The following is a 21918-nucleotide window of genomic DNA, read 5'->3' as shown; positions in this document are numbered from 1 at the left end:
TTAAGCCAGGCGCACGTCTTCAGCCCGCGAAATCTCCTCAGGCTGGCACTGGCGAGGGCACCGCCCGTGTTCCGAGCGCCCTTTCCCTGCCATCCCACACTGCGGGGGGGAGCGGAGCAGCAAAATCCCCGCCCGCCTTTCCGGCCACGCTCCCCCCGCGTCCCGCCTTCCGCAGGCCGCGCCCGCAGACCGCCGGAGCCCGGGGAGGACGGGGCCGGCGCCGCCGGGTGTCGCTGCGGCCGGCTCGGCCGGGAACGGCCTCCGCGCTCCCCGGCGCTCCCCGGCGCCCCGGGCCCGCTCCGCTCCGCGGCCTGCTCGGGGCGGGGCGGTGTCCGCGCTCCGCCGCGGCCGGCCCCGGGAGCGGCGCCGGGGCGCGATGGCGGTGGCCGTGCTGCGGCCTCTGGACGCTCCCCCGGCCGAGCTGTGGCCGGCCACGGCGCTGCTGGTGGCGCCGGCGGGGCTGTGCGCGGCGCTGCGCGGGCGGGGCGGCGCGCTGGTGCTGGCGGTGCGGCCGGCGGGGCTCGGCGGGGCGCAGCCGGTGCTGCTGAGCGCCGTGGCGCTGGAGGCGGGCGGGCGGCGCGGCGCGGAGCTGTGGCTGCGCGGGGCGCTGCTGCGGCGGCTGGGGCTGGCGGCGGGCCGGAGGGTGGCCGTGTGGCCCGTGCGGCGCCCGCCGGCGCTGGCCTGGTGTGCTGCTGGGGGCGGCGGCGGGGCGGGCGGGGAGGCTGGCGGGGGGCGCGGTTGCTGGCGCGGCGGGGCGAGGCCGCTGCCGGGGCCGGGCCCCGGGCCCGGGCCCCGCCGGTGCTGGAGGCGCGCCCGGCGCTGCCAGGGCTTGCTGGGCGCCCGGGACGCGAGCCGCCCTCGCCCCGCCGCCGCCGCCGCCGCCGCCGCCGGGCGCCGCCCGCGGCCCGCCCCGCCCTCCCCGGCGCCGCCGCTCGTGTCCCGCTTCGCCGCCGCCGCCGCCGCCGCCGAGCCGCGGCTGGCTGTCGGTTGCCCGGCGGGACGGGCCGCGGCGGCGGGGCCGAGGTGTGGGTGAGCCGGCGCGGGCTGCTGGCGCTGGGGCTGTTCCAGGGCGAGTGGGTGCGGGTGGGCGCGGAGGGGGCGGCCCGGCGGCATCTGGCGGCGCTGCTGGCGAGGCCGCCGCCCTGGGAGTACCCGCGGGCCGCCCGCCGCGCCCCGGCCGACGGCGCCGCGCTGCTGGCCCCGGCCCTGGCCTTCAACCTGGGCTGCGACCCCGCCGCCGCCGCGCACCTCCGCCTGCAGGTGAGCCGAGGCCGAGCGTCCCGGGCATCCCGGGCATCCCGGGCATCCCGGGCATCCCGGGCCGGCGGCAGCCGCGGCTCACGGTGCGCCCCGACCCCTCCGCAGAGGTACGAAAGGACCGGCGCCGCGGATGGGAAGGGCAGCCGGTCCGTGCTGTGTGTGCCCCCGTTCGCCAAGGAGCTGCACCTGGAGATCGTCTGCTCGCCGGCGTACTGCACCCGGGGAAGCTACGACTGCGTGCTCTACAGGCACTTCGAAACGCCGCGGTGAGCTCTGCGGGACCGACTCGTGGGACGCTCTGTGTGTTTGTGCCGCACGCTGGGGACGTGCGCATCTGCACCCCCGGTGCGGGTGCCGTGCGGTTTTAGGATGTCCCCTGGCGCTGTCCTATCACTAGTGTGCTCTGCTTGGACACACCGCTCCTTGCCCCGTCCTTCAGAAGTCATCTCCAAGTCTCCTGCCTCATGACTTCACCATCCAGTGCCGAGGGCTCACAAATGCTGCCCACAAGCACAGTTCTCAGCTGAATAGTCAGGAAAGTGGATGTGTTGCCATCCGCTCTTTCCGACGCCCGTGCCCCAGCATCTTTCATACGGCTGCCAGGGCTATCTGTTGGAGTTATCCCCGGCTGTTCCATTGATAAGGTGGAGAATTTGTCCGAATGCGACATTCTCATGACGTTCACCTTGTATACCATTCCCAGAGGGCTCCCCTTTGTAGCCTGGCTCCATCCGGTGCATGCCACATCTTTCAGTGGCTATTGATAGCTTTATTTACAGGCAAGGAGTGAGTCAGTATGAATAGTTACATTCTTTTTGTGTGGAAACGCTTGAGACGCAGGGCAGGGAGGACACACAACCAGAAGGATTTACTTTCTTTTCACTGGTGAAACTCTCTGGGTTTTTTGTAGGCTGGTCCAGGAGGGAGACATCCTGTGTGTTCCAACGTTTGGAAATGCTGAGTTTATAGAGCTAAATGCAGACAAGTTCCTAAGGTAGGTGTCAGCAACCTTTGGCTCTATTACTTGGTACCAGAAGAGCAGAGAGAGTTTTCCACGACTGACTCTCTTGAAATCAGTTTATTCCATTCTGATCTGTCCCTGGATTTTAGTGTTTTATCTGTCTCTTCCCCTGGGAAGAGGGAAGTGTTTTTGTTGGATTATGCAGGGCTGCAGCTAAGAGGGAGGCCTCCGTTAGCTCATTCGAATAGTCAGGAAGGGAAGAAAGGAAGAAAAGAGGTGGAGGTGGGGATCCATGGATCCCTTCCAACTCAGAGGTATCTGATGGGGATAAAGAGTAAAGAGGAAGGGGTGGCCTGAGGGCAGTCACAGCCACATAAAGAAAGCAAAGCGGGAGCTGGGCTTCTCAGCTTGTGACAAACAGCAAAATGTGAATATAAGCCCTGGGAGTTCATGTTAGAAAAACATTTCTGTTTGGCCGCCAGTTCTGCCTTTTCTTGGTTTTGCTCGTGTGGCTTTGGAACGGTGATGCTGAATGGGAGAGGGAAGGTCCCCTGTGCATCGGGATAAGGGTGCTCTGAGTGCGTTCCCAACATTCACACTGCTTGGTCCTTCCTTTTACTGCAAGAGGACAAGAGCATCTCTGCTTACCTGTCATTTTCAGCTGTCTTCTTGTTGACATTTATATTGCTCCTTCCTTCAAGATGTCGGCTAAGCAGTTTAGAGCACTCGTTTTTCCCCCTTAGGTGGCCGGAGCTTTATTTCAAGGTGAAGAAGACTGTGGGCATGGTGGAAGGCGAGCAGTCCGAGGGGTACCTGGTGGACACCCGCAACACGTCTCTCTATCTGGTGAGACAGAGAGAGGAGATCTGAGGCTTAGCTCTCACCGCGGGTGACGAATGTTCCTGTGGAGGCCTGTGCCTCCTGCCCTTGGGAAATGACGCTCCAGGACAGATTTTGTCACTTGGCCCCGGTCTTTACTCGGGCGGTGTTCTTCCTTCCTCACAGGTGGGTTCAACAAACAGCACTGTCCCATCTGCCCCAGCCTATGACAGCAACGAGCTCTGGAGCAGTTTGTCTCCCGTGGGGCTTTCCGACGTCGTGAAGCAGCTCTGCGATGCTCTGCGGCCTCACCTGAAGCGTCGGTGAGTTAGAATTCCTTGGGGTGAGCCCAGGGAGAGGTGGGAGCGCGGCACAGGGAGCGCTCCCTGTCTGTTCCAGGCCTGGCGCGCTGAGCGGCGTGGGCAGCGTTCTCCTCTCGGGGCCCAGCGGCAGCGGGAAGCTGATGGCTGTCAGAGCTGTGTGCAGCTGCCTCAACCTCCACCTCTTCAAGGTAATCCCTCCCGCGCCCAGAGCATTGCTGGATTTACAACACACAGAGGATTATTTTTTTTAAGTCAGCCCTGCCTTCACCTGGCTCAGAATCTCAGCATGTGAAACAGCATACCTCTTTTGTTCACTCTGACGGTCCAGGGTTGTCCCACAAATGCTTTCATTTCCTCGGGTGTGTAGAGATGTTTGCAAAAGTGAGAGGAAGTCGTGTGGTGACTTTTCTAGGAGACTTTCTGAAATTCTGAAAGGTTGTGGAAGAAAAATGGAAAGAATAGGGCTGGAAGGTTCCTCTTTTTGTGGAAGGAAATCGCGGGCTTGCTCCTTCTCTCGGATATTTGTAAACTCTTTTCCTGTTCTTTTCTCTGCAAGTAAAGCTGTAACACTGGGTCATTGGAGCAGGTAGACACTGCCTTGTCCTGCTGCTGTGCAGCTCATCTGGACATGATCCTTTGTGGTGCTGAGCTCTGCCTTTTCTGAGGATGAAGCTCAGGGAATCCCAGGTTTGGGTCTCCCCGGACAGCCTGGCAGCGCCAGGAGGCAGCACTGCCCGTTCCCAGGCTGCTGTTCGAGGCTCACCTCTCCCCCTGCATGATTTCATCAAGCGTTTGCTTTGTAAACAGTGTCTGGGCCTCTCGCCACCTATAACTTCCCCCCAGACACCGTCACCTTTACCTTCCTCCTGCACTTTGAGCCTGTCTGGCACTGCTCGAGCAGTTTTCCTGGGCCTCCTCCTCTACTTACTGCACTGTTCTGCGAGATACTTTGTTCTCCCAGTCTTCCACAGCTCTCACCTCCCTTCCAGCTTAGGCTGCTGAGCTGTGATATCCACTGTATGGATCTCTCTGGTCCCTCTGGCTCACCTTTTTCAGAGTAAGACCCTCCCGCCTGCCTCACCTCCTGCGGAGAGGCAAGAAGCGGCCATTTAGCCGTGCCGAAGCATCCTGAACGTGCCCGTTCTGAATGCGCCCCGAGCGTGTCTCTGGGAGATCGGGGGTGTGATCTCCTCGGGGGTGTGATCTCCTCGGGGCCGTGATCTCCTCGGAGCCGTGATCTCCTCGGGGGTGTGATCTCCTCGGGGGTGTGATCTCCTCGGAGCCGTGATCTCCTCAGGGGTGTGATCTCCTCGGGGCCGTGATCTCCTCGGAGCCGTGATCTCCTCGGGGGTGTGATCTCCTCGGGGGTGTGATCTCCTCGGGGCCGTGATCTCCTCGGAGCCGTGATCTCCTCGGGGGTGTGATCTCCTCGGGGCCATGATCTCCTGGGGGGTGTGATCTCCTCGGAGCCATGATCTCCTCGGGGCCGTGATCTCCTCGGAGCCATGATCTCCTCGGGGCCGTGATCTCCTCGGGGGTGTGATCTCCTCGGAGCCGTGATCTCCTCGGGGGTGTGATCTCCTGGGGGGTGTGATCTCCTCGGGGCCATGATCTCCTCGGAGCCGTGATCTCCTTGGGGCCGTGATCTCCTCGGGGCCGTGATCTCCTCGGGCCGTGAGCCGCCCGTGGAGGGCTGTGCGCAGCGTTGTCCCGCGCCGCAGCCGTGCGCCATGTCCCGCAGGTGGATTGCGTCGGCCTGTGCGCTGACACCAGCGCGGCCGCGGAGGAGAGGGCGCGGGCGGCCTTCAGCCAGGCCCAGCGGTACCGGCCCTGCGTGCTGCTGCTCAAGGACGTCGAGGTGCTCGGCAGAGAGCGGGACGGGCTGGGAGAGGACGCCAGGGTCATTGCCGCCCTGAGGCAGCTGCTCCTGGACAGGGACCCGGCGCCGAGGTACGCACCCCGCACCTTTGCTCCGGGCGTCCTGGGTAGCTGCTGGCCTCTGCCGACGGCCTGGCGTGGGCGATGGCGGCGTTCGGGGCCGCCTCCGCCGGCACCGTCCCCTTTCTCTCCGCAGCCACCCCGTCCTGGTGATCGGCACAACCTGCGAGCCCCAGGACGTCCCCACAGACGTGCAGACGGCTTTCCTTCATGAGGTGAAGATCGAAGCCCCTTCAGAGGAGCAGAGGAGGTTGATGCTGAGCGTGCTGACTGCCGGCCTGCCTCTGGGCAAAGAAGTGAGCCTGTCCAAGCTGGCCCGCAGGACTGCCGTGAGTGGAACCGCAGCACCGCCTGCAGATGGGCCAATCTCCCCTGGCTGCCCTGGGAGAGAGGGGGTAATTCCCACAGCCCAGACAACTTCTTCAGTGGTTAATCCTGGCGCTCAGGATTTAAACACAGATTTCTAGCGCCTACGGACTCCACGCCTTTTGCAGAGGTCTTGGCTGATGTTCAGCTCTGCTAACAACATAAAAATGAAGTGGGAGCCTTTAACCAGAGGCTCAAGGAGCAGCTCTGCAAGGAATTTTTCCCCATACTGTTACTGACCTAGGTGTAGCTTTGGTCAGGGACTGAACTGATGCTCTTTGTCTCTGCCTTCACAGGGATTTGTGCTGGGAGATTTCTGTGCCTTGCTGTCCCACAGCAGCCGGGCTGCTTGCACCCGCATCCAGGCCTTGAGGTAGCACAGCACAGGGGTGGGGAGGGCAGGGGCTGCGGCCAGTGGTGGGCAGAGCCTGACTCCTTTCCCTTTCTTTCCTCACCAGTTTTCCAGGCGGGCTGAGCGAAGAAGTGGAGAGGGATTTTTGCGCTGCCGGGTTCCCGGTGCTCGAGGAGGATTTCAGTGTGGCGCTGGACCAGCTGCATGACGCCCACTCGCAGGCAGTGGGAGCCCCGAAGGTGGGGTGCTGGGGCACAGGGTGGGGGTGGCTTCTGCAGGGCTCTTGGTCAAGGTGCCCCTGGCAGATCTTGCAGCGCTGTGCTCTGACACTTTGCTTCCTGCTCTGTCCTTCCTCCTCTTGGGGGGCAGAGGCAGCCTCACTGAGATCCCCCCAGCCACCTGGCCTGAGGGAACAGAGAGGCTGTGCCTCAGGCTGGTGAGGGAGATTCTCCACAAGTGTGATAAGTCTTAGACTTGATCCCTGGCCTTGGATGCTGCTGGAGCTGGCATGGACTTTTCTGACAGACAGGCAGTTTGAAGAACTTGGGGTTTCCCCAGGGAAGGTGACATGGAGAGTGTGAGAGAACCAGCAGTCAGCTTCTGGGAAGGGGTGTGATGTGCCTCTGGCAGCTCGGCACCCAGGGAGGCAGCATTTGGGGTGACTGGATTGGCTGGGTAAGGTGGTGGTAGGACCAAGCAAAGATCAGAACCTCTTTTCCGTGCTTGTGAGTGCAAACAACTGAGTTCAGCACAGGACAGGAAGCCTTGGCCTTGGAGCAGTTCCTCTGGCACTTTCCCCAGCTGCCCACTTAATTCAAGAAGTGAGCTCTGCTTTGTGGTGTTCGCCAAGTTTGCCGTAAGACAAATAACCACAGAGCATGCTCAGCAGCGAGCTGTGTGAATGGGAGTTAATTGTGTTTGTATTTTACCTTTCTTTATCGATTTCTTAGTAATCGCTTGTGGTCAGGAAGCCCATTAGCAGACCTGGGTACTCTCAACATACATCACTTTCAGTTCCCTGCTTCACTTTCTGGTTACATTTGTCTGCACTTACAGCCTGAGCCTTCTGGAGAAAACCGATTCCAAACCCCGACTTGTTAACAGTGTCTGCACCATGTGCTCCCCTGAAAACAGCCTTCCTGCAGTTCCCCGCTCCTGTGCTCATGTCTGTAGAGCTCTTTCTAGCGAGGCAGGATGAGCAAAAGTGCAGAGGAGAGGGCAGCTCTTGCATTCATTGTCACTGCAGAAGAAGAGCCTGCCACCTTTTGCTTTAACAAGTTGGGGTTTTTTTCTGAAAATCCTTGTTTTGTTTGACCTAATTTTCCTGGTGGACAGCTAAAGAAATAAAATAAGATAACATCGTCTCCAGTAGTGAGGGAAGGAGATGCAAATAGGCTGAGGGGGGAAAGAATTTTGCCCTAAGCTATTTTTAAACTCCCCACTTGTGCTGGCAGCAAGAGCCAGCAGGTGGGGGGTTGTGTGGGGCTTTGCTTTCTCTGCATGTTCCCAGGAGAGCTGCTCTGACTCTCAGGAGGATGTAGTGCAGGCTGTGGCATTCCAGCTATTCCTAAAGCCATAAGCAGAGCAGCAGCGTGCTCTGGGATAGTTTTGCTCAGCACAAAATAACCCAAGAGGCATTGGCTCACCTGTTCAGCTTTGGTGTCTCTGTTCTCCATGGCCCCTCACACGTCTGCAGCTGACCCCATCCCTGTCTGTTTCTCATGAGTATAGGTGGACTCTGTTCTTGCATCCCCGCTTTCAAGAGCAGTGAGCGTTCCATACGCTGTCCTGCAGGATGCCTGTCCCTCACATCCTCCACGTCCTGGTCCTGGCAGCCTGGGTTCTGTCCCTCTGTGAGGTGTGAAGCCCTTGCACAGTCTCAACCCTGTGGGAGACAGGGTGCCCTGAGCACAAGTCACTCACGGTTGCAAGATCCAGATTTCTTTTTTATTTTTTTATTCTTATTTTTACCTTCCCTCATGCCTCCCAAAGGCTGCCTGCAGCAAGACTGTCTCCCCTCAAAGCTGCAGGCAACCCTGGCAGGTATTTTCCCTGGGGTATTTTCGCTGACTGATGATATGAGGGGCAGTGAGATTGGAGATGAGGTGCACTCTGCTTGGGGACGTGTTTGTAGGGTTTGTTTTCTCCATTGCAAAGCTCGGGAGAGGGGAAATGTGGATACTGGATACTGGAGCTGCCCGGGCACGCTCGGGGCTCAGGAAGAAGTGCTGACAAGGATTCTCCCTCTCTTGGCAGATCCCCTCGGTGTCCTGGCAGGATGTTGGTGGGCTGCAGGAGGTGAAGAAGGAGATCCTGGACACTATCCAGCTGCCCCTGGAGCACCCAGAGCTGCTGTCGCTGGGGCTGTGCCGCTCTGGTCTGCTGCTGTACGGGCCTCCAGGGACAGGGAAGACCTTGCTGGCAAAAGCCGTGGCAACAACGTGTGCCATGACATTCCTTAGGTGAGAAATGCTGGGAGGGTTTCACACGATGGGACCGACTTCCCCCTGGCAGGGGACGGGTGGGTGAGCCCTGATTGACCTCCCGTTCCGCTGCCCCACAGCGTGAAAGGGCCGGAGCTCATCAACATGTACGTGGGGCAAAGCGAGGAGAACGTGCGCAACGGTGAGCGTGTGCAGCCTGCTGCTGCACCTGGGGACAAGGGGCTCTTCTGCAGTGCTGCAGGGAAGGAGGCAGTGCTTAAAGCCCCCTCCCGACTCCCACCCACAGCTCTCGGCAGGGGCTTGAACCCAGCTGTCTCCTACAGCCCGTTCCCTGCTCCCTGCAGCCTCCCCTCCTGCTCTCTCTGCTCCTGTTGCTCCCGCCCCTGGTGTTCCTGATGGGACAGCTGCCCCTCAGGGACACAGCTGAGCCTCAGGGCCCACCCTGCTGGGTGCTGCCTGCCCCCAGTCTGTTGAGCCATCGGGCAGGAGCAGTTGGTGGTGCTGATACAGTGGGCTTGTGGTTTCCACAGCCCTTCCCTGCTGGGAATGCAGCAGGTCCCATTGCTGTTGACTGCTCCTCCACGTCTTTTTCACCTTTTGTGCTGTCTCCTCACAGTGTTTGCCAGGGCCAGGGCGGCTGCTCCCTGCATTATATTCTTTGATGAGCTGGATTCCCTGGCCCCCAGTCGTGGGCGAAGTGGAGATTCAGGGGGTGTCATGGACAGGTGAGTGAGCGTCAGGCGTCCTTGGGGGAGCAGGATTCCTGCCTCAGCTGCAGCCAGTGCATGAGACTGCCCTGAGAGGCAGAGTCCATTCCACCGCTCTTTCTCTGTTTGTCCCCCTCTCTGCTCCCTTAAGCCCTCAGCACAGCCTGTCTCTTCTCTCTGGGCATTAGTACTGCTGTTTGCATTGCCTCTGGTCCCGATTGCCCAAGCTAGTTGTGCAAACATTTGGTTAAGACAGTCTCCTCCATCTGCTTCTGTGGCTGCCAAGTGCTCTCTTTGGCCTCTCCAAGGTCATCCTTCACACCCCTGCTGTGCTGTCCTCCTGTTAGCTGCTGTTTCCCCGTGGTGGGAAACCTTTCAGCTGCTTCTGGTAGAAGTAAAGTATGTACAGCTTAGAGATGCCCAGAAACGGGGTTATTTTCCCTAGGCCTCCTCTGCTCTTCTGCTAAGCTGGCAGTCCCCATCCATTCTTCGTGTTCTGAAGAACTGTCTGGGGTTTGGATTAGTATGCAGTGAGCCCAAGTGCTGTGCTGGAGAAGTCTGGATGGCTGCATAAGGGCTCTCCAGGGAAGGGAAACAGGAGCTGCAGCCCAAGCAATGGACCTGCCACTGGCATTTCCATTGGTGGCTGAGGGAGACACCGGGTGACTTGCCAAGGCCTGGTTCTAGGTCTGCTGTCTTGCTCCTTGCAGAGTTGTGTCACAGCTCCTTGCAGAGCTCGACGGCCTTCATTCCAGCAGAGAGGTGTTTGTCATTGGAGCCACCAACAGGCCTGACCTCTTGGACCCGGCTCTGCTGCGGCCGGGCAGGTCTGTCAGCCCCCTCCCGCCCTGCCTCACTCCGGGGGGCTCCCCGCAGCTCCTGGGGCCGTGGGCTGCGCACCTGTGGCCGGTTCCCAGCTGTCTCCTCTCTGCTGACAGGTTTGACAAGCTGGTCTACGTGGGCATCAGCGAGGAGCGGGAGTCGCAGCTGCAGGTGCTGAGCGCTGTCACCAGGAGGTGAGTGACCCTGGGCCCTTACAGCGTCCTCCCAGCGCCTTGCAGGAGGTCACAGCCCCCCTGGGGCCGGTGCTTAGCGTGCTCCATCGTGGCTTCATGTCTGAGCCCTGGGGAGCGCCTGAGGTCACTGAGCCGCAGCCAGCAGCTGGGGCGGGAGGACAGAGCAATTTCCAGCAGCTGAACTGGGACTGTTTTGTTCTACAAGACAGGCAAAGCTCAGCCTGCCTGTCCCAGTGGAGGGGTTGGCAGAGTTTTCCAGCCACCGTGCCACCATGGTCTTCTTAAGGATCTCAGCCGTATCCTAATGGTGTAGTGAGACTGCAGTGCAGCTGCAGGACAGGAAGCTCCCGTTTGTTTCCTGCAAGAGCTCCCCTGCTGTTTGCCCATCCAAGTGTGAAGGCAGCTCCGTTCAGCTCGTTGCCTCTCCTCCTGTGGTGCTCAGGGGTGTTCAGGCTGCGATCTGTGTCTCTTCCCAGTCACTGCTTGTGTGGGATCACTGAGCAGCAGGGTTTGGCTGCTCTCCAGCTGCTCTGAGCTCCTGAGAGCAGCTCTGGAGGGAGAAAAGCAAGCCCTGCAGTTCAGGTGCAGGGGTAGCAGCCACCACAGCTGGGTGAGTGGCTGTGCCTGCCTCTGCAGGGATTCTGTCCTGGATAGCTGTGATCACCTCTGCCTGTGACCAGAAGTTAGTAGGAGGGGTGGGAACGTGAGCTGGCTGCAAGCCGCTTGTCACAGCCTGTGTCTTGGCCACCATGCCCTCCAGCAGCTGCTGGTCATGCTGAAGGAGGCTCACTGTCTGCAGCACGGCTCTGATGCGATGGTTTGGTGTTACAGTGGTTTGTACACTGTCATTAAACGTGTTCTCATCCAGCCCTGGCTGTAAGTTGTTCCCGGGCATGTGGAGCGCTTAATTTATCTAGGTGAGAAGTCAAACACCAATGGCATAAACAGATGGTGTTCTAGAAAGTCTATCCTGCACCATGACCCTGAGACTACTCCCTGCATTCTTTGTGCTTCCTAGCCTGGAACCAGAGAGGTCCAGAGAAGCTGTGGATGCCCCATCCCTGGACGTGTTCAAGGCCAGGCTGGCTGGGGCTTGGAGCATCCTTGTCTAGTGGAAGGTGCCCCTGCCCATGGCAGGGGAGTTGGAACTGGATGATCTTTCAAGATCCCTTCCAGCCCAGGCCGTGCTGTGCTGTGGTGCTGTGATTCAAAGTTTCCTTTGATCCTGCTTAGCAGGAGAGAGGACCTTGCTGCAGGGATGTTTCAAAGAGAGGTGATTGTTAAAAAAAAACAAAATAGTAAAGCAAACTTTTGTTTTTGTTTTTTTTTTTTGAGCATGCAGAGCACATTCTGGAAGTGGCTAAACATGGGTACTCTGCTTGCTCCTGCCCAGTCAGAGTGACTGCCACAGTTCTCCTGGTCTGTTTTTCCTTGGCTTTTATACCTGCGTTTTTCTCTCTTGGCAGGTTTGAACTGGATCCATCCGTGAATCTCACCACCATCCTAGAAAAGTGCCCAGCTCAGCTGACAGGAGCAGACATCTACGCCCTGTGTTCAGATGCCATGATGTGTGCTGTCAAACGCAAGGTGGAGTGGATTGAGGAAGGTAGGAGCCCTGCCCTTACCTGTCCCAGTTGTTGGAGCAGCCCAGCACAAGGGCAGAGAGGAGAGTTAACCACTGCTGGTAGCTGGGCCCTGTGAGAAGATCCTCAGCAGCTTTGGGACCACAGTGCTGGGCTCTGGGTTATTGCCAGGCAGGCAGTTTCTGCAGGTGTGGTCATCTCCACCTGCAGTGCTTGGCCCCCGGCGAAGGAGCGAGACACAGGTTTTCCTTGCAGTCTTTGATGGCTGGAGAGTGGGCTTTTGGATCTTGCCAGCTGCCCCCGTTCTCAGCCCTTCCATGTCGTTCCCCTCACGCAGGGCTGGACACTGAGAAGTCTGCTCTGATCCTGACCATGGAAGACTTTCTGCAGGCTGCTGCCAGGTTGCAGCCATCAGTCTCTGAGCAGGAGCTGCTCAGGTACAGACTCATCCAGCAGAAGTTTGCAGCCTCCTAAAGCTCAGCAGAGCTGGGACTGGAGAACAGGCACAAACAGGTGCCTGCCTGCTCTTCTCTGATGCCTCCCGGGCCCCCTTCTTTTGAGCCCGGCTGGAAGTAGCGTCGGTGCAGTTTCCCAAGCCGAGGCCTGGTGGAAGCGCTGCTCTGCTCCTCCAGGAGCCCGGTGGGTTCTCTAAGGGTCCCTCAACGTCAGCGGTGCCCTGTGGCTGCTGGGAACGTAGCAGGGTGACTTCCTTGCGGGGACAAAGCCGTGGGCAGTGTAGCAGTGTCTCCACGGGTCACAGGCCGTTCATTGGTGGGGGAGCAAGGCACAAACTGCACTTGGTTTGGCAGCAGGTGCAGGGCTGGAGGCAGCTGCCTGTTGGGCCCTTGGCCCCCGGTGAGAGATGCGGGCCAGAGGGCAGCGGGACACAGGGCACTGCTGCTCCAGCTGGCCCGGACTTGACAGTCTCTGAATAAACACAGTGTTTTTAGGACTAGATGTTCACTGCCTGACCTCAGGTTGATGTTTCTGACGGTGTCTGTAGGCTCGGGAAGGTCCCTGCAAATTTTTGGGTGGGCTGGGTGGTGCAGAGGAATCATCGTCCTGCAGGTGGATAGGGGAGCACACCTGTGAACTGGACTGGGGCCACTCTCATCCTGCCAGAATGGCTGGAGCCCGTGGTGGATGAGGAAAGCCTGAGGGAGAGGCACTTGCTTGGCTACGAGCTGAGCTCCCTCTGCAGAAGGAGCCCAGTTCTTGCTGGAGGCACTGGGTGACAGGACCAGGCTATGGGAGCAAAGAAATTCCCACCGGGTAAGAGGAAAAACTTGTAATGGGGAGAAGGGGAGCTTCAGCCTCAGAAATACTCAAACCTTGTCTGGAGCTGCCTGGTCTGCAGTCATTTGTGCTGAGCACCACTTGGCCCAGACCCCCTGAGGTCCTGTCTCACCTCCCTCCGCAGCCTCACAGCAGCTGCTGGCAGCATCCCATATCCCCTCCTTCCCAGCCCATTCCAAGGGTGCCGAGCAAATGGCACCCTGTGCGGCTGTGCCTGGCAGCTGCTGGGGCCAGGTGCCTGCAGCTGCGCTCAGCCTTGGTGCAGCCCAAGGGGCTGCTGGTGCCAGGCTTTGCCTCAGCTGCTGTCGGCACTGAGCCTGCTGACAGCTGGATCCCTGGGCCAAGCGTGGCTGTGAGGGCCTGCTCCTCCTGGAGCTCCTCTGCTCGGGGCTGGCTCCACAGCAGCTTCTGGCACTCCGTGTGTGAGTCCCCAGCTGGTGCATGCCTGGAGCCCTGTGGCTCTGGTGCCTGAGCGTGTTTGGGCAGGGCCATCCCTGACCGCGCTGCTGGATCTGGGCACCACATCTCCCCCAGGGAGGAGTGCAGGGAGCTGCAGCCACAGCAGAAGCACTGGAGCTCACTCCGGGAGCTCCACTGGGGTGTGGGTACCCCTGTATGGGGCGGAGGAGTGTCAGGAAAAGGAGCCAGCACCTGACTGGGAGGTGCACGTGAAAAAGCCAGGTTCCAGCACACTCCTGCGAGCGGTGCTGCAGGGACTCAGCTGGGACGTGCGACCACCTGGGAGCCAGCTCACTCCTCCCGCTTGGAGGGGGCCCTGGAGGCCCTCAGTGCTGGCAGGCTGGGACCTGCAGCTGGGCACCTGGGGAAGCTGTGCCTGCACCCATCCTGTGCTGCCCCCAGGCCGAGCACTCCTTGCACAGAGTCCTGAGGCTGCGGCCGTCCCCCTTGCCCCAGACCCTGCCCGTACAGGGACACACGAACCACGACCGCAGGCAGCTCTCACAAGTGTTCTTCATTAAGGGGAGGGGTCTCCCAGCTGGCTCTCAGCCACGTCCCCACCCCCTGCTTGGACCCACAGTTGCTTGGAGCTCTCCACCACCACAGTCCCGTCTCCGTGGCCCCCTCAGCCCGTCTTCTTCACGACGTGGATGAAGTAGCAGGGCACGTGGGCCTGTCCCGGTGTGTAGGGCTGGAAGTCGCCCAGGACGCTGTGCTGGCACTTTCCCTGGAAGGCACCTTTCAGCAGAGCTGTGAAGGCCTCCAGCCGGTGCGGGTAGTACGAGAGCCGAAACTTGCTGCAAGGAGGCAGCGCTGGTGAGGCAGGGGGACGGGGGGGCGCAGTGCCAGCCACCCCCCGCTCCGGGAGCCACCTCTGCGGCTCTTCTCACCTCAGCTCCGGGTCTGCCCCCGCCTCGGTGGGGGGGACCTGCACCGTGTAGTCCAGGGTCACCATGTGTGCCTTGTTGTTCACCAGCAGCACGGAGGTGGTGATGTCCTTGGTCAAGTCGCTCTGGGAGACCACAGGAGGACGTGTGTGTCCTGCGGGGACGCGGCGGCCCCCAGCCCGGGCACGGTCCTGCTGCCTGCCCCACCTGGCCCCCTTGGGGACGCGGGGCTGGGGCGAAGGGGACTGGGATGGGGCAGGGCCTGCCAGCCACCGACCTTGTAGTAGATGTTCTTGCCGGGCGGCGCGCAGCCCGTGGCCAGGATGTGGTCGTAGTTGCGGTGGTCAATGACCAGGACACCCCCGGGCCGCACCATGCTGGCAATGTTCCTCAGGGCCAGCTTGTGGTCACTCTGGTCCCCTGGAAACTATGGTGTCTCCAAGCACTGGCTGTACCCCAGGGCACAGCCCGTATGCCCTCATCTTACTCATACGCACATACGCATGCACACACAGATACCCGCCCCTACCATCTTCCCCCAAATCTCAGCTCGGAGAACCCACAGCCCCACCCATGGCATGAGCTCGGGCACGTTCTCAGCCTCACTGGAGCAGAGCACGCCACGCGGGAAACCCACCACTAGACTTTGTGGCACGAGTCTGGGTGTGCCCCCAGCCGTGCCAGACCTGTGACACTGATGCACAAACCCCCACCGTGAGCACGGAACCTGCGGGCCCACTCATGTCACGGACTGGGCAGCGGGGCCTCCGCTCCACCCTCCCTGGAGATAGGCCATGAAACAGCGGCTCCGCTGTGTGTAACCCCGTCCCACTAATGCCATGAGTTAGGACGCATTTTCAGCTTGCTGGAAGACAGTGTGCACACACGCACAGGTGCTCCCCCTCCTCTCCCCTGCCCCTGCTCACCTTTGAAGTCAGGCAGGTGCGCAAAGGAGTTCCCAAGGCAGATGACTGCATCAAACCCATCCCCTGGCTTCTCCAGGTCCTTCTCCAGTGTGAGCCAGTTGGCCTCCTCAATGACTGCAGCACAGGGAAATGGATGAGGGCAGGGACACCCAACGGCCTCCCCTGCCTGCGAGACCCCACCCCAGCATCCCCCAGCCCTTCCCAGGCCCCTGCGGCCAGCAAGGGCAAGGCCCACGGCTGGTGTTTGCCGAGCAGCTGGCGGGTCCCCCCGCGGCAAGGCCACCCAGACGAGTGGCCTGAGCACTGCGAGGGGACACGGACGGTGCGCTGGGGGGAACGTCAGAGTCCTCAGCCCCTCCCGGCCCCCACAGCCCCCGCACCCCATCGGTCGAAGGGCTCCTCCTTGCGCCGCTCCCAGCGCTCCTTCAGCGCGTACTTGAGCATCTTGTCGCTGGCATCGACGCTGGTCACCTGGAAGCCCTCCTCGAGCAGCATGATGGAGTCCACCCTGGGGACACGGCTGTCAGCGGGCCCGGGGGCACTGGGGATGGCCGGGGACAGCGAGTCCCCGGATCGCCGCGGGCAGGGGGAAGGGACACCTGGGAGGCGGGCGGGAGCGGGGCGCGGGGCCTCACCCGGTGCCGCAGGCCACGTCGAGGACGGAGCGGCAGCGGTGCTGGCGGAGCAGCGCCAGGAGCCAGCTGCGGTACTCGGCCGTGCGGCCCCGCGTGTCCCCGATGTACAGCTGCCACACGCGGGCCGCCCGCCCATCCGCGTACTGGTCCGGCAGCCCCTCCGCCCCTACTCCCAGCGACCGCGTCCGGTACACGCTGTCCACCATCCCGCCGCCGCCGCCACGGACCCGGACCCGGACCCCGCCGGCGCCGCGGGCCCTCAGCCTGGCTGCGCCGCGCCCCCGCGGCCCGCCCCCGCGGCGCCGCCAATCGCCGCTCGCGCCGCGCCCCTCCCGCCCCCGGCTGCGGCCCCGCCAATCGGCGCCGCCCGGCCGCGGCCCCGCCAATCGGCACCACCCGGCCGCGGCCCCGCCAATCGGCACCACCCGGCCGCGGCCCCGCCAATCGGCGCTGCCCGGCCGCGGCCCCGCCAATCGGCGCCGCCCGGCCGCGCCCCCTCGTGGCCCCGACCCCTGCCGCGGCGGGGTCACGGCCCGGCCCGTCCCCCCTCAGCGGCCACCCGGGCAGCGCAGCGCCGATCCCGCACCCGGCAGCGGCGGCGGCGGCGATTCTGGGGAAAACGTCTTTATTTACAGTCCCGGCGGCGTGCGAGGAGCCGGCGGCGGGGCAGCACTCGCGGCCTCCCGGAGCTGGAGCCCCCGGCAGGGATGCGGCAGGGCCGGGTCCGCGGCTCTGTGACACCGAATCACGGGACGGCACCCAGGCCGGCAAGGCGGGGCCAGGCGCTCCGGTCTCCCCCGGGTCACAAGTCCCTTTTCCTTTGGTACCCATAGGCACGGCGGGGTGAAACCCCGGAGCGGGTGGCCCCGGGGGCAGGGGCTGCCTGCCTACAGCTCGTCGGCTGGGCTGTGGGTGAGCGGAGCCTGCTCCTGGACCCCCTCCAGGGCCTCCCCTGTGTCCGGAAGGCTGGCAGCTCCCTCGCGCTCATCCTTCTGGCCCTTTTTCTTCTTCTTCCCGCTCTTTTTTTTGCTCTGCTTCTCCCCCACGCTTGCCAAATCACCTTTCTTGCCAGTCCACTTCTCTGCCAGACAGCCTAGGGAAAAGAGAGGGGCAGAGGGGGCTCTGATGGAGAGGCAGGGCTCCCCATGCTTTTAGCAAGGCTTCCCAACCCTCCCCAGCATTCCTGCATTGTTTTAGCCCCCGGCAGCAGCCAGGACTTACTTGTGTCCTTTCCTTTTAACACGTGGTTGGCACAGAGAAACTGGGAGAGATCCTCCGTCTGGTGGTGCCTGTACCAATCTTCAATCACATCTTCGTACTCCTCTACCAGCACATCGCACTAGGGCAGAGAGGAGAGGCCGGCTCCAGACACGTGCTGGCGTGGCAGGACCAGATCAGGCTCCTGCCACAGGTCCTGCCAACATCCTGCTCCCAGCAGTGCGCCCCTGGATGCTCTCCCCGCTCCACTCCAGCCTACAAAGTCATAGCAGCCACTGAGGGCCAATCCCACGGGGCGGAGTACCTGCTTTTTGAGGTCAGCCACCTCAGCGGAGGTCTCGTTCCACAGCTCGTAGGGGATGTCCATCACCACCTTGACACCCTTGTGCACCAGATTGTGCAGGGTCTCGAACGTCTCCGACATGCCCTGTGAGGGAGGGAGCAGCACTGCCTGGTGAGGTGGTGATCCTCCTGCAAGGCTCTCTCCTCCCAGTGTCAGCCACACAACAAAACCCGCCCAGCCGTGCAGGAGCATGCAAGCCAGGTCCCTGGGGCACCAGCGTCAGCAGGGGGGAGTTCAAGTGGCAGCGAGTCCCCTCTGCAAACCTGAGCCCAAAGCCAAGAGGACGACAGCCCCTGGTTCCCTCCATGCCGGCGGGAGCCTGCCCACTGCCACCAAAGAGAGCACCCCTCATATGCCTTGGGCCAGTGCAGCCTCGCGTGCCAGGCACTAGCAGGGGATCCTGAGGATGGGGAGAATGAAGCCGGTGTGTCACTCTGGCAGTGGAGGGATGGGTGAGGCACGCCCCATGAGGATGGGGAGCAGGAACTGGAGGAACAGCCCTCACCTTTGCGAATCTGTTACTGCCGCTCCTCTCCTTGTGCAGGTTATAATCCAAGAGCCGCTTGCAGATGTTCTCTGTCACCTCAATTAACCGGATGTCCCTGCATGGAGAGGAGGAAGAGCTCAGGCTTGGCATGCGCCCCCAGCAACGGCCAGGGCACAGGGTGAGCTCTGGAGGCAGCGGCAGCAGCAGGAGACTCCCGTCCCACTCCCACTTACGACTGTGTGTACTTGACAGCAGAGCCCTTCCCGTCCAGGAAGCCGTACTTGGTGTCGATCACCTCCTTGGTCCTGCCCGTCTCCTCGAAGGCGGATTTCAGCTCCACGGCCACGTACTTGCACACTGCGGGAAGGAGAGAGCACAAACGGTTTAGGGGTGTCACTGTTCTGACAGAGCACCTGGGACAGCAGCAAGAACCAGCCCCTGAAACTGGGCACGCCAAAGCTGCTGTGAGCACAGAACACATCTTGGCCATCCAAAGAAATAACCAGGAATGGCTCAGCTGCTTCCACTGGAGAACGCTTGAAGCAGGAGCACCCAAAGCAATGCTTCAGTGTAAACCAGCTGCTGTGGCACAGCTGGGAAGTCACACAGGCTCAGTTCGGCCTGCAGCTTTCCACCCCCAAAGCCTCTACCTCCCTGCCACGAGCTGCTCTCTTCCTTTTGGAAGAGCAAGGATTCTTTTCTCAATGCAAGTCCCAGTGTGGCTCAGAGCTTCTTCTCGTGATGACAGCACGTCCCACCCGCTACTGGTTCTGGGCTCTCAGTGCTCTGGGGACACCGGGGCTGTGCTGGGGACTGAGGAGCTGGCAGGGCTCGGTGACAGGACAGGGTGCTGGCTGTGAGCTCCAGCAACACAACCTGGGGCTCTGCCTGCAGCAGAGACCTTATCATCAACAGATTTAGAGCACAGTGCATGGTTATTTTTATAAAACTAAAAAAAGGAGCTTTATTTCTTCTGTAAAAAGAGCCCAATAGAGCTATAGAAACAGACAGCAGGGGAAATATCTCAGGAGTTTACAAGTGGGAATGTAGAAGGATGGAAGCCAGGCATGGTGTGGCCATTCCTCTCCCAAAACTACGGTCTCAGGAGGCTGGAGAAAGCTTTGTCCAGTGCTGTGGGGTCCTGTTTGTCAGGAGCCACCTCTTCTTCATGCTCCACTTTAGGAGAAAGGGCCAAGCGCCAGCAGGAATGGTCTGTCAGCAGTGAGCCACTGTCTTCTCCCAGGCACTTATGTGAGCTGAAAGATGCCCCAGGCAGGATGAGAATGAGGTGGCTTCTCCAGAGTTCCCACGCACGAGTTGAGAAGCCCTGTGCACGCCTCCTGCACAATCCTTTCTCTGCTGGCACCAGGGGCTGGAGGCAGCTGTAGCCCTTTCTCAGGTGGGACAATCATTCCTTCCTGTAGCCCCTTGGAGCTCGGACCTCAAGGCTGTCCCCCTCCAAACCACACCAGCTGCAGTGTTCCCACACATGCCAGGAGTGCTCACTGCTGAGTCCGGTTATCCCGATCCTTCCTGCAGCTTTTGCTGTGCACTGACACAGGTTCCAAGCCTGGGCAGGAAGAGGAGCACAGTGTGGTCAGTGCTTGCCCTGATGCTTCTCTGAGGTTACGCTGGCGCCACAGCAGAACCTGGACATCAGCATCTCCAGAGCTGCTTCCCTGGCAGGGAAAGCTTTGTGAAGAACTCCCCCTTTTTTTTCTTTTTTTTTTCTCTTTGCTGTCCAGCTCCACTTGCACAGCAAAGACAGAGAAAACCGCACCAGGCAGCAAATGTCCGTCGTGACCTACCCTGGATTGCCCGTGAACCAAAGGGATACTCAGATAGGAGCATCACGGAGACCCAGCTGTGAGCAGCACACACGACCGGTCCCAGCTACGAGCCGACAGGCGACCAAGTGACTGCCGGGAACCGCGGTGCCCGCGGGCAGGAGGCGGGCAGAGGGGCAGCCCGCGGGGGCGCAGCCCCGCTCCAGCAACCCCGGGCCCGAGCAGCCAGCGGGCGGCGGCGGATCGCCCCGCTCCCCCGAGGCCCCGCTTACCCTCGCACTTGCTGGGCAGTCGCACCCAGTCCGAGTCGTCGCCCCCGGCCAGCGCCGCCGCCATCAGCAGCATCAGCGACGCCGCCGCCGCCATGACACCGCTTCCGGGGCGCGCTCCCGCCCCGCCCCGCCCCGCCCGGTTACCACGGCGACCCCGCCGCGCCGGCCAATGCCGGAGGCGCGCGCGGCCCGCGTGACCGATCCCCGCCGCCCGCCGGCCCCGGCGGCGCGCGGCCCGCGCGTGGCGCCGCCCCCGGGCGGGGCCGCCCAGCGCCCACGTGGGCAGCGCCCCGCGCGCGGCCGCCGCTCGGGGTCCTGCACGACCCCGGGGCCCCTCCTGCCTCCGCAGTGCTGGAAAAACTTCCCCCCACCGAGATACACTCGGGCCCCTTCCCCTCCTCCAGCCGTACCCGGGGCCCTGCCACCCACAGAAACGTGTCAGCCCCTCTCTCTCTCTTCCACCCAAACCAAGATTCCCATCCTGTACGCCTCCCAGCCAACACTGGGTCTCCTCCCTCCTCCGTTTGGGGGTCCTTTCCAGCCTCCAGAATATTTCCAGTGACTTTTCACGCCCCTACACCAAACCAGGGGGACTTACCCTTCAGGCACGGGCAGCTGCCCACGCCCTCAGCTCTGGGCGAGGAGGATGGAGGTGAGGACAGCATCAGAGAGCAAGACTTTCAGCAGCACCACACGGACAGCCATAAGCAGGGCTGCCAAGGCAGGGGCCGGTGACACTGCAATGAAAGGGGGAGGTGATGCCTGTCACAGACACCCCATGTCCTCTCCAGGCCTGCCATGGGGCCACGTTTGGGCAGATTTGGGATCCTTACACATCCCAGAGACACCTCATGTCACCCTCATGCTCTCCCTGACCCAGTTTCCCCATTCTTCCCACCAAGGTGAAGCTTCCCTCCCTCTTCCCCGGTCCCACAAACACCGTGGGGAAACCCATCCCAACCACCACATACAGCCCCAGCCAGGCCACTGCCAGGGCTTTCTCCCTGGCAATTGACAGTCCCACCCGGCAGGGGCCACAGACTCACCGGCTGTGCTGCACAGCTCTGCCGCCTCCTCGTTGCCTGCGGGATGAAAGAGCAGCTGGGGAGACGCTGGCAGCCCAGCACCAGGTGCACGGCAGGGCTGGCCACAAACCCCTTCCCGTGATCGGGACAGCAACGTTTGCCCCTAGGGCCTCACACCTGCTCCCTGCCAACCTCCCTCCTCAGGGGCCACGCACAAGCTGGGCAGCAGTGGCCAAGGCAGGCACGGGGGGTGGCAGCAGGGTCGTACCCGTGATGCGGATGGGGCTGGAGCTGTGGGTCGGGGCGGAGGTCCTGTTGGCCCCCACATGGCAGGCAAGTTCTCTCTCGTGCGGGGGATCACTGGAAAGGAGGGAGACGGAGCAGACGGTGCCACCGTCCTCCTGGGAGGCCCCATAGGCAAAGGACTGCAGGATGCTACCGTTCCCACCGGAGATCCAGACGGCATGGCCAGGGCCGGGGCCCAAGTCGCTCACCACGCACACCACCAGCTGCCGGCGCTGCCCAGCCAGCACCATACTCAATGGCTGGGTCAGCGTAGGCAGTGGCACAGCTGCCCGGCCACCTGAGGGAAACAAGGTTTTAGGGGCACTGCTTCCCTCACACATCCCACCCGGTACGGCTGCCAGCTCTGCAGAGCTCAGCCTTCGCATCCAGGCCGGATGACACCGGCCTCTCCGCCTCCTGAGTTTGTCCCGAGGGTACTCACGGGGCAGGAGCGGGAGCAGAGCGGCGGCCAGCAGCACCCGGAGCAGCTCCATGGCAGCTGCAGCGCACGGGGCTGCCGAGGGCTCAG

General features: G+C 61.7%; 3 protein-coding genes across 4 annotated transcripts; 1 reads left to right on the top strand and 2 right to left on the bottom strand.

The window, feature by feature from the left end:
- Window positions 1-376: 376 nt before the first annotated feature.
- On the top strand, window positions 377-12726 carry PEX6 (peroxisomal biogenesis factor 6). The gene is given in 22 exon segments (XM_040060869.1): window positions 377-685; window positions 687-740; window positions 742-840; window positions 843-918; window positions 921-1004; window positions 1007-1260; window positions 1366-1526; window positions 2171-2254; window positions 2965-3067; window positions 3227-3363; window positions 3440-3551; window positions 5105-5313; window positions 5438-5630; window positions 5964-6040; window positions 6126-6258; window positions 8276-8481; window positions 8583-8644; window positions 9080-9188; window positions 9881-9997; window positions 10109-10186; window positions 11653-11792; window positions 12107-12726. Coding segments are annotated over 22 exon segments (2934 nt in total). The 3' UTR covers window positions 12244-12726.
- A 1297-nt stretch (window positions 12727-14023) lies between these two features.
- GNMT (glycine N-methyltransferase) lies at window positions 14024-16247 on the bottom strand. The gene is made up of 6 exons (XM_040060891.2): window positions 15973-16247; window positions 15718-15845; window positions 15338-15451; window positions 14689-14831; window positions 14415-14536; window positions 14024-14321 (listed from the first exon to the last, which is right to left on the bottom strand). Exons 1-6 carry the CDS (start codon window positions 16176-16178, stop codon window positions 14150-14152), a joined length of 885 nt encoding a protein of 294 aa, XP_039916825.1. The 5' UTR covers window positions 16179-16247; the 3' UTR covers window positions 14024-14149.
- Window positions 16248-16580: 333 nt separating this feature from the next.
- On the bottom strand, window positions 16581-21898 carry CNPY3 (canopy FGF signaling regulator 3). 2 transcript variants are annotated; one of them, XM_040060896.1, is made up of 8 exons: window positions 21832-21898; window positions 21373-21687; window positions 21126-21161; window positions 18254-18377; window positions 18039-18135; window positions 17495-17617; window positions 17194-17311; window positions 16581-17065 (listed from the first exon to the last, which is right to left on the bottom strand). In XM_040060896.1, the coding sequence occupies exons 1-8, from the start codon at window positions 21881-21883 to the stop codon at window positions 16860-16862; spliced, it is 1071 nt and encodes a 356-aa protein (XP_039916830.1). In that variant the 5' UTR covers window positions 21884-21898; the 3' UTR covers window positions 16581-16859. The 2 variants fall into 2 exon arrangements, with proteins under 2 accessions (XP_039916830.1, XP_039916829.1); XM_040060895.1 differs by lacking the exons at window positions 21126-21161; window positions 21373-21687; window positions 21832-21898 and adding an exon at window positions 20080-20201.
- Between the last annotated feature and the right edge of the window lie 20 nt (window positions 21899-21918).

This window comes from Hirundo rustica, chromosome 3 (assembly GCF_015227805.2).
Source record: "Hirundo rustica isolate bHirRus1 chromosome 3, bHirRus1.pri.v3, whole genome shotgun sequence".
Classification (NCBI taxonomy): Eukaryota; Metazoa; Chordata; class Aves; order Passeriformes; family Hirundinidae; genus Hirundo; species Hirundo rustica.
This window is presented reverse-complemented; position numbering and strand designations above follow the sequence as displayed.